This window comes from Amblyomma mixtum, chromosome 1 (assembly GCF_055824585.1).
Source record: "Amblyomma mixtum isolate Tamu chromosome 1, ASM5582458v1, whole genome shotgun sequence".
NCBI classification, from domain to species: Eukaryota; Metazoa; Arthropoda; class Arachnida; order Ixodida; family Ixodidae; genus Amblyomma; species Amblyomma mixtum.
Window position 1 is genome coordinate 79,362,700 of NC_143012.1, and position 9,682 is coordinate 79,372,381.

The window sequence follows — 9,682 nt, forward strand, 5'->3', positions numbered from 1 at the left end:
AGCGAAATATCCCGAGCATGGATCTGGCAGGTGGTCCCCAGAGAGCAACCTAGGAGGCCGGTGGGCCACCCAGGTCACGTGACCTTGCGGGGTCCCCTTACAAAAAAGTTTTAGACAGTCTATAGAGTGTCTATGGAGTTCTGTCTATAAAGTCTATAGGCCTCTTGCGCTGGAGTTTGAGGTAACGTGGCGGCGCCTGGTGGCGGCAAGGAAAAGTTGGCTGGGTAGTACCACGTTGGGTCAGTAGTGAGGCCTGGCTGTGGCGGCACTCATTTCTAGCCTGCGTTTTGCGTCGATTAGCACGTTTTTCTAAGCTGTTGTGAGTGCAACAAGGCTCGTCACTTCTGACCGACCACGCCGCGGCCCGACCGTGCCTTAGTTTTGGAAAACCGACGCTCCGTGTGCCTTTGGACGAAATGCAGGCAGCAGAAGGAATCGGCGACGCCGATCCGCCCGAAAGACCTCGCTCAGTCTCCAAAAAGCGTCACCGTCGGTACTGCTGCGTCGTGGGCTGCCACGAGCAAGAAGGTCTGGATCCAAGTGTGAAATTCCATCGTTTTCCTTCGTCTCACGAAGCGGAGCGCCGGGCGCGCTGGATAGCTGCAGTTCGACGCACTGAGTAAGCGAACCTTCGCGTTGTGCTGGCTGCTTCGCCTGCCTTGATGTTTGTTTGGTTATCCGCGTTGCTGAAATTCTTTCTTTTTGCACATGCAGACCGGACGGCAAACCGTGGGATGCAGTGCCGAACACCAGAATATGCAGTCGCCACTTTGTGGGTAACAAGAAAAACGATTCGGCCAGTCATCCCGCATATGTCCCCACAATCTTCCCCGCGGTCTACAGCCGGCCTCATCTGCCCGACTCTTCAAGTCACTTGGAACGGTTTCAGAGGTGAGTAGGCCGTTTTATGCGCCAGGTGATCCGCTGGTTATCCTGTGGTAGGGAGCGTCGGCTGCTGCTGCTGTTGTGCTCTGTAGTGCTTCCAGATGACTCCTGTTTCGTCTGCTGCCGTCTGCTGCAGTTAAGCGTCAGATTTTAGTACTTCAATTGATTTTTTTTTCTCGTCATTCCAAACGTTTAGGTGGCGGAAAAGGGGCCTTAAGCAGAGTTTCTGCGCTGCTGGGAGCAACGTCCCAGATATGAAAACTGCGTCCGAGGAAATCTTCGACGAGAGAAACGAAGATGTAAGCATAAAATTTTTCTAAGCAGAACTACTTGCGTTGTTGATGTATAATTTTGCATTTCTGAACATTATCACATCCTTTACATTACAAACCTGTACTTATTGAAGTCTTTACATTTTTGCCCCTTTTACTTACCATGCAGCCATCAACCCAGAGTGTTCCGACTGCAGAGTGTTCCGACTGCACCGAGGTTCTTGATGACCACACAAGAGCAGATGTACATGGAGGCTTTCCCACGGCATCAACCCAAGGTGATGAAGCCTGCCACCCCACACCTCCGAAAGACGGCTTGCCTTCTGCAGGCACCCAGCAACGTGAAAGGTCATCCCAAACTGATGACCAGCAGACGGTGACACGTGCAGTTGGCCCGCACTTGAGGGTTTGCTACTTCTCGGGTTTTGAAAGCATTGTAAGTGCCCCCGATGCATTACGAAGTTTGTGTGGGGTGGACAGCAATGTGTTTTCATTATTGCTTAATCTTTTACCAACTGTCCGGGAAAGAGCAACTGATGTCACAGTTGAGAACAAACTTCTGATGTTTCTTATGAAAATGAAACTCGGAGTATCTTTTACCGCCATTGGTGTCATGTTTGGGGTGCATGAGAGCACTGCCTGCCGTATTTTTTATTCAGTTCTCAACACACTGGCAGAAATAACAAAAGATTGGATTTATAAGCCCCCTATTGAAGACATAAAACTTGCACAGCCTGAATGCTTCAAGAAAAATTACCCGCAGTGCACTCTGATCATTGACTGCACCGAAGTTAAAACTGAGACGCCGTCAGAAGTTCGGCAGCAGCACATGCTGTTTTCTTCATACAAGGGCTGTTACACACTTAAATTTTTAGTTGCAATTATTCCTAATGGAATGGTAGTTTTTGCTTCTGAGCCTTTCGGTGGACGATGCTCTGACACACAAATCACTCTTGAGTCTGGTTTTCTGCAGCTCATTGAACCAGACGACATGATATTGTCGGACAAAGGTTTCCCTGGCATTCGTACACAACTTGCTAACAAAGGAGTAGTAATGATAATGCCGCCCTTTTCAGCTGGAAGTGGCGTCCCATTTTCTCCTGAAGAAATGGAACAAACCTACAGAATTGCATCTGTGCGAATTCATGTTGAAAGGGTAATCCAAAGAATTAAGCTTTACGGAATCCTGAAATCTGAAGTTCCAATTTCACTTATTTCATCTATGAAGGAAGTTTTCCATATGTGCTGTGTTTTAGCAAACCTTCAACCTCATATAATTGCAATGACATAAGTACAATGACAAGAATGTGGCCTTTTAATTTGAACTTAAAGGTGCAGTGAAGAGGAATCTGAACTCGTCTTTCTGCCGCGGGAACTCCATCTACACGTTCCTAGCATTCTTAGAAACCTCGATTTATTGCCCTGTGTGGCCGATTTCCCTCATTAAATCGAATTAACGTCCGGCTCCCGCCTTTTTTTTTTAATTCTCCCCGCATGGTGGGCGGAGTCGACCAACGCGTGGAGTGCCTTTCACCCAGTCCCGTGGCGGCTTGCCGCTCTGCCATTGGCGGAGTGATACGTAGTAATCCTTAGAAGCAAACAGTCTGCGCGTATTTTTATTTCTGCGGGCTTATATTGCGGCTATATTATCTGCAAATGAAACTGTTTATTCATGGAAACCTAAAAAACTAAGTAAAGTGAAAGCAAAGCCTCCACGGAGCTGGCTGAAAAGGCACTCCACGTGTTGGTTGACTCCGCCCACCGTACAGGGAGAATTCGAAAAATAAAGGCGGGAGCCAGACGTTAATTCGATTTAATTAGGGAAATCGGCCATAGAGGGCAATAAGTCGCAGTTTCCCGAGGCAAAAAGACGAGTTCAGATTCCTCTTCAATGCACCTTTAAATAGCTGTGGTGTTTCCTTAGGCGCTTTAATGTATATATGACTTAATGTTCGAAAGCTGCTGATATCCTGTGAAAGACACCGTCTTAGAGGGCACTAGATTAATTCTTGCCATCTGGAGTTCTTTATTATGAACAGTAGGCTGGTGTGTTTGCAGTTTGCCTTTGTTGAAATTTAGCCACTACAGCAGGGATTTTGTTCCATGTTCTTCCAAATGCAAAAAGATGCCTGAACAGGTAGTGCCCATATTGTCTAATGATGCATAGTCTTTTCTTGCCATGATATTTATGTGTACATGTGTTGTTACAGCCAGAACTTTATTTTTTTCCCTAATCTGCAGTGGTTTTCCGTGTATTTTTTTTTTGTTTTCAACCTCTCCTCTGCAGTGCCACTCAATGACACTGTGGGTGTTATGATAAATAATTCAGCTTTGTGCATGCTGGAAGGTGTGGTACATTAGTGCACAGTACCACATCAACTTAGTTTTCGTTCTTGCCTAGGCCCAACTTATGTTCCAAAAAGAAAAAAAACTTGCAGGATTGTTTCATTGCGGGCTGATGCAATCGGAGAAAGGAATTGTGGGAAATAGTGTTTAGTTAGAGGGAATTAAGCAGCAGGGGAGTGAGAATACTTTCTGGCAGCATGGGCGACCACAGTGCTATTGACAGATTGCGTCTCATATCTGTCGATGGGTTCAAACACATTGGGTGTCAGTTTGTATAGCTGCATTCATATGATGGTTACCTCTGTGTAGGTTTAGTGGTAGTTATCTGTGGTGGCAACAATATGCCTTATTCATCAGTATTTGCCGTTTTCTTTGGTATAGAGCATGTATGCGACGTTACTGTGTTGAGAGCTCTCAGCATAGCACATTGCCATGGCGTGTTGCAGTGACATATGTGACATTAGTGGATGCAGGCCAGAGGGCTGTGATGTGCGTTACCATAACATGAGCTGACACTATGCACGTCATTGCATGTTATTCAATCATGTCGGGTGGTCTGTGCTGTAGACATTGTTGTCATTGTGAAAGTGAGGAAAGACTAAGAAAAGCCTGCAATGTAAAACTGCAGGCATTGCATGTGTCTTATGAGCAAGCTCCTGTGCATGCACTGGCTCTCTGCTAAGTATGAGTCAACAGGCTGGCAGCAGTGAACATTGTGAAGCTGGACATGTAATAAAAACAATTTATTTGAAAACCTTGGCATCAATCTGCAATGCAAAAAATATCACAGCACAAACATTTCTCACGTACCTCTACACTGATATAAATACTTGCCCCCTACGCACATCAGCACATCTTGCTTCAACTCTTGAGAAGCCAGACAAGGTCTATACAAACTAACATCAAAAGTGGTTAGCAGTGTATTAGAGGCTACACGTTTGAGGCTTACAAGGGTACATGCGCAGTCTAGTTGGTTATGCACAGTTCTCAAAACAGAGCAAGAATATCCAGACGCACACAGGAGAGGACATGCACAGCACTGAGTATTTCCTTTCCTGCGTGTCTGAGTTTTTTTCCACTGTTTGAAGAAGCATACACGTGTCAGATGACTGCTTCGGTAGGTGTACTCACCTCACATACTCAAAAGCCAATGCAACAAGTCTGGAAGCCGTTGACACATGCTAGCTTCCACTCCACTGCGAACACCTGTGAGATAAGTGAATGCAGCAAATGAACCTTAAACAAGGTGCTTAATGTAGAAATTAAAATAAAAATGTTCGAGTCTGGGAATTGCTTCTGACAAAAAGTGCTCATCACGCTCAACAACAATCGTCACAGTTTGCTTGGAAGTGTAAACAACAAAAAAGCACTGTGTTGTGTTCGTTACATACATCGCAGTTTGAACTTGTGTGTAATACTGATGACGCTTGTTGACTGCCAAGTGCCCATCTCTGTACACAATGTACTTGATGAAGCTTACTTCATTATTGTGGTCGATAAGTACATCGTCTTTCCTGGAGTATGGGCACTTTATCTCCAGCAGCGTTGTCTGGTCTCCATACTTGAAAAGTCCGTCGGGGCTGGCACACAGCCATGGCTGCTTCAGGTGCACAATGAGCCCAACCTGAAGTTGTAATTGTTGAGAGTTTGTAGTGCAGAATATGCCACATTCCAAGCTGTTTTTATGCGTAACTGATACAAAAGGCTTTCAATCTGCACTTCCCTAACAAAACTGTTCACAATTTATTACAGCGCGGTCAAAGGCATTATGTCATTCAATCTTTCAATGAAGAAAGACGGTAAAACATTCTGACTTCGGACTGCGGGCCTGCTTTATACATAATGTATTTAGAAGCATCACTGCATTCGATCGTTCTGCCAAAAAGGGACCTGCTACTCTTATTTTACATTGTAGGTGCTGGAATGCAACATATAATGAAGACTGCCAGATATGCTGGTGGTAAGCATATCATTTTGGCAGTGCTAACCTGCATTTAAAATTGGCATTTTTTATTTGATTGCTTTTTTGGTTTTATGAACTAATGAGTTAAGCTTTCATCCACACTTCGTGACATTCAAACAGAAAAAAGTTTTCTGATGTAGTGCTACTGAAAAAAAAACAGTTGTATATGTACTCATCTGGAAATTTGTGGTAGTCATTACAACTCACATACCAATTTTTCTAACATAAGAGAATTTCATGCAGCTCACAGCTTACCTGCAAAACAGTCACTCCGGTTTTCTGCTCGAACTGTTTCCTGGCTACAGCTTCAGTCTTTCGTCCTAAGGAAATGAAGGAATTTACAACATTTTGCGCACCAGTCTAAAATCAGCTCATTACAATTTACATGCTGCATTCAGTTTACCGTGCATAACTGCCTTCCCAAAGAAAGGCTTCCTGTGCATAATTTGTTCGCCAAGAGTGTCTAGTGGTAGCCTTCTAGCGACAACTGAATGGGCGATTGAACTTGACAGCCGGATCCTGCGTTCATAGTGCCACCTGCGCAAACAGTGACAATGAAACACTTTTCCATTTTCTGCCTATTTTACGCATTATAATTATCTTTTAAAATGCTGCAATGTAGTAAAATCACAAACATTGTATTGATATCTCAGCTGACTTACCTTTTGCAGCCAGCCTGCAGGACTGTACCCACAGCAATCTCCTCGGCATTCTCTTTGGAACACAGCACTTTAGAAGAAAAGAACTCTGTTTCTTTTCCAGTCATTTGTGTGGTGAGGTTGCATCGTGATATGGTCAGCACGCTTGGTGTCTTAGAGGCTGCTGCCATTACATTGTACACAGGCATGTCTGCCTCCCATGCTATCATTTTTTGTAGACTTGAAAGGTGAGAACTTTGCAAAGCTGCTTCTTTACTTATTGAAACACTCCTATTCTCATCTTTTTGTGAGGCACTCATTAAAGCTATTTTTTGGATGTCATTGTGAGGACAGGCTATTTCAGAAAAATGTTCATAGCTGTATGATGGGGGAACCCGGTTGGGGCATGTGCCTCCAATGAATATCTTCTTCGGACCTGCGACATGGGTAGATAGAAGATAACATACCTGAGTTGATGTCAACAGACAGTATAATACTACATATGTGTAGACATAAACTGCACGTATAAAAAAGAGTACCTGCCCAAAGACAAATGGTAAAACTTACGACCGAACAGGTCTTCAACAGATTCTCTGGCATCTATATTCGGCTTCTGTGAAGGGCGGCCCCAGGTTTGTGGAACCTCTGTACATGATGCCGGCTGGAACTCATTCACCCACAGCACCACAGCAGCAGCATGCTTGCATTTGCCCAAGCCAGCCTTGCATGTGCATTTGCTAGTGATTATGTCACGCTGAGATGAAAGCTGAAATGTATATGTAGTGTTAGTAAAACTTGGTGCTGAGCTATCTGGTTATACATTCTTTGAGATAGGCAAGCACCAAAAAAAGACAAAAAAGTCTTCTTTTGGTGCTTACCTCTCTCAAAAAATGTATATGTAGTGAGCAGCCGCATATGCAGGCGTAGAATGAGAATTTATGCATTCTACAACACAACTTGTCTAGTACATCCCTACATAGGCAGTTGGACCAAGGAAGCAATAAAAGTGTACCATGAAAATCACCAAACAGTAGGGAATGCGCAACAGGGAAGCAGCAAAATGTGAGAAACGAACAGCATAATTCAAAGATCATATTAAGGGAATGGACAACACAGCAAAGAGCACAAAAAAAAAATGCATGGTATAATTCATATGCCATGCACTATTAAGGCAAATCGACATAGCAGCAGGCATGGTTGGCGATTCACGACTAGGAGACCCGGCCACTGAGACAATTGACAATTCGACCGATGCAACGTGGTGAGGTGGCCAGGTGCGTGAAAAAGACCACAAATGGGCGGGTTGATTAGGTGCGAATTCGCTTCCCACTACGAGCAGCCCAGCGTGGAGAGTGAAATGTGCACATTGTCGACCTCAAACCAGCACGTATGTGGCAGCGCGGCATCACTGATAACAGCGAACGTGTTCGAGCGATGTCGTTTTAAGGATGAAAAGCTACATCAAGAAAACGACATCAAGCGCGCAGCGCACAAGCTCGCGCTGCAGCGTTATTCGGCTGCGAGCTCATATATGCATTGCATCATGTTAGCATTTGCTGAAGGAACAGATGGCGGCTACTACAAAGCAGGCATGACTACTTGTTTAGCGAGATGCAGTGAACAAAAACTGCAGGAGGCCCACCGTTTCGTGGCATGCTGAAAGACCGCTGCTGGCGCGGCGTGTACCGTCCTGCGCTCGAGCAGTCCCGTATACATGTCTGTTTAGCGCTGCTGCGATTTCATATATTGCAAGCATTTAATCGCGTTGATGCGCTTGAAGCGTGCAGACCTTACCTGAAGTTCAACTTCGTACGTGACTCTCTTCACTTGCGAATGACACCGCGCTGAAACTTCGCCGTTTACTTCTTGGACAGCGTACACGTACTTGGCGCTGCATAATTTTTTGCCTTTACACAGCGTGCCAGCCCTGAAAAAATCTTCGACGCCCGATATTCGTTGTAAGCCATGGCGCAGCACAAGCGAAAGTCGCGGCTCCATACTGCCAACGTGCTTTCTGAAGCAGACGCCAGAGCCCGGTACTACCCAGCCGAGGGCAGAGGGCGCTCTTTAGCACCATTTTCGCAGCGCCCCCTGGGCAATGCAAGAGGCCTATAGATTGTCTATAGACAAATCCTAGACATCAGTCCATAGGCAATACAAATGCCATAGACAGTCTATAGACAATCTATAGATTTATGGCCATATACTTTTAGTAGACTTTTGTCTATAGACTGTCTATAGACTATGAATAGACAAAAAGCAATATCAATAGGAAGTCAGTAGAGTCAATAAGAAGTCTATAGACTGTCTATAGACCATTTTTATAAGGGTCCTGCCCACCGGATAGTGAGCAAACAGCCCACCGTGGCAGGTGGTAGTTAAATTAATTATTGATGTCTCGGGAAGAGCAACCCGGGTCTCATACAGTCCCCACAGATGGCAGCACCTGCCATCGCAGGGCAGTGGCGCATCACCACTGCGTCAGGAGGGGTATGAGGACTCCCAGGGATCTTCTGCATATATGGGGATTAACCCACTACGCCTTAGCGTGATACACTTAGGGAGGAGCTTAAGTGCCCCCTCCAACTTTCTGTTGTCTTCTTTGGCCCTGATTCGACGAGGAAAAAGAGTGCTGCGATCTAGGTCGGCATCCCACTCTGCCGCACTACTGCTTGCTTGGCATCTTTCATTCCCAGGACGTCATCGGAGTGGAACCACCTACCTGCAGCCTTACTTACTACTAACAACATTGAAGAATTTAAAAAAACGGTTGCGGGATCATTTTGTCGTAGATTAGATAAAATGGTCATTTTATTTATTTTCACGTTGCTATCCTGTATACAGCGATTTCGCCAATTTTAAACATGCATTTTCGTTATTTTTGCCGCTTACTGTTGCTAACTGTGTTGTCATTGCTTTGTATTATAGCTTGTGTTATGAGTATTTCTAAATGACCTTATGCCTTAACACTACTTTGTATACTTTTGTTTCTCAAACCTAAAGTTTTTTCGCGTTTCATACTTTTTTGCAATATTGTTTACTTGTATTCTCTTAACATCGAAATCTTGTGTAATGATGCTGCTAAATACGCGCGTTAGCTATTGTTTTAAATAACCCGTTGTGTATATATTCTGCACGTATTTGTAAACTGCTCACTGCCTTCTCTAATGCCCTCCAAGGGCCATGAAGGAACCTGAAATAAATAAATAAACTTGTGCGATGAAGTGCGATATACCCTTGATCTTCAACCCCTGGCACTTCGGCGTAAAATTTCACAGCTTTGTTTGTTTCACAAATTGTACTACACCTTCCCACAGCAAAGAAACTCTGTACTGCACCCGCCGCTTCGCACCACCTCACGCCGACTTTTTAACTCTGTAAGTTGGCAGCGCATACATGGCTCCACAAACTCATTTAATTAATCTTTTTCTACCCAGCTCCATTACATTGTGGAGTAACCTACCCGATTTCATAGTTACTGAAATAGAACCCAATAAATTCAGGAAGTTATTAACAGTACATATCGAGGGCTGAGTTCTTTTTCCGTGTTTTTGAGTGCGTGCATGTGTGTTTTCTTA

General features: G+C 44.6%; 2 protein-coding genes across 2 annotated transcripts; one reads left to right on the top strand and one right to left on the bottom strand.

The window, feature by feature from the left end:
• The first annotated feature begins 268 nt into the window (after window positions 1–268).
• Window positions 269–2,620, top strand: LOC149366886 (uncharacterized). Its single transcript, XM_089552900.1, has 4 exons — window positions 269–619; window positions 715–891; window positions 1,082–1,184; window positions 1,327–2,620. The coding sequence occupies exons 1-4, from the start codon at window positions 417–419 to the stop codon at window positions 2,446–2,448; spliced, it is 1,605 nt and encodes a 534-aa protein (XP_089409026.1). The 5' UTR covers window positions 269–416; the 3' UTR covers window positions 2,449–2,620.
• Window positions 2,621–4,740: 2,120 nt separating this feature from the next.
• Window positions 4,741–8,132, bottom strand: LOC149366887 (uncharacterized). The gene is made up of 6 exons (XM_089566012.1): window positions 7,899–8,132; window positions 6,672–6,870; window positions 6,129–6,540; window positions 5,870–6,003; window positions 5,722–5,786; window positions 4,741–5,127 (listed from the first exon to the last, which is right to left on the bottom strand). Exons 1-6 carry the CDS (start codon window positions 8,100–8,102, stop codon window positions 4,741–4,743), a joined length of 1,401 nt encoding a protein of 466 aa, XP_089422138.1. The 5' UTR covers window positions 8,103–8,132.
• Window positions 8,133–9,682: the final 1,550 nt, after the last annotated feature.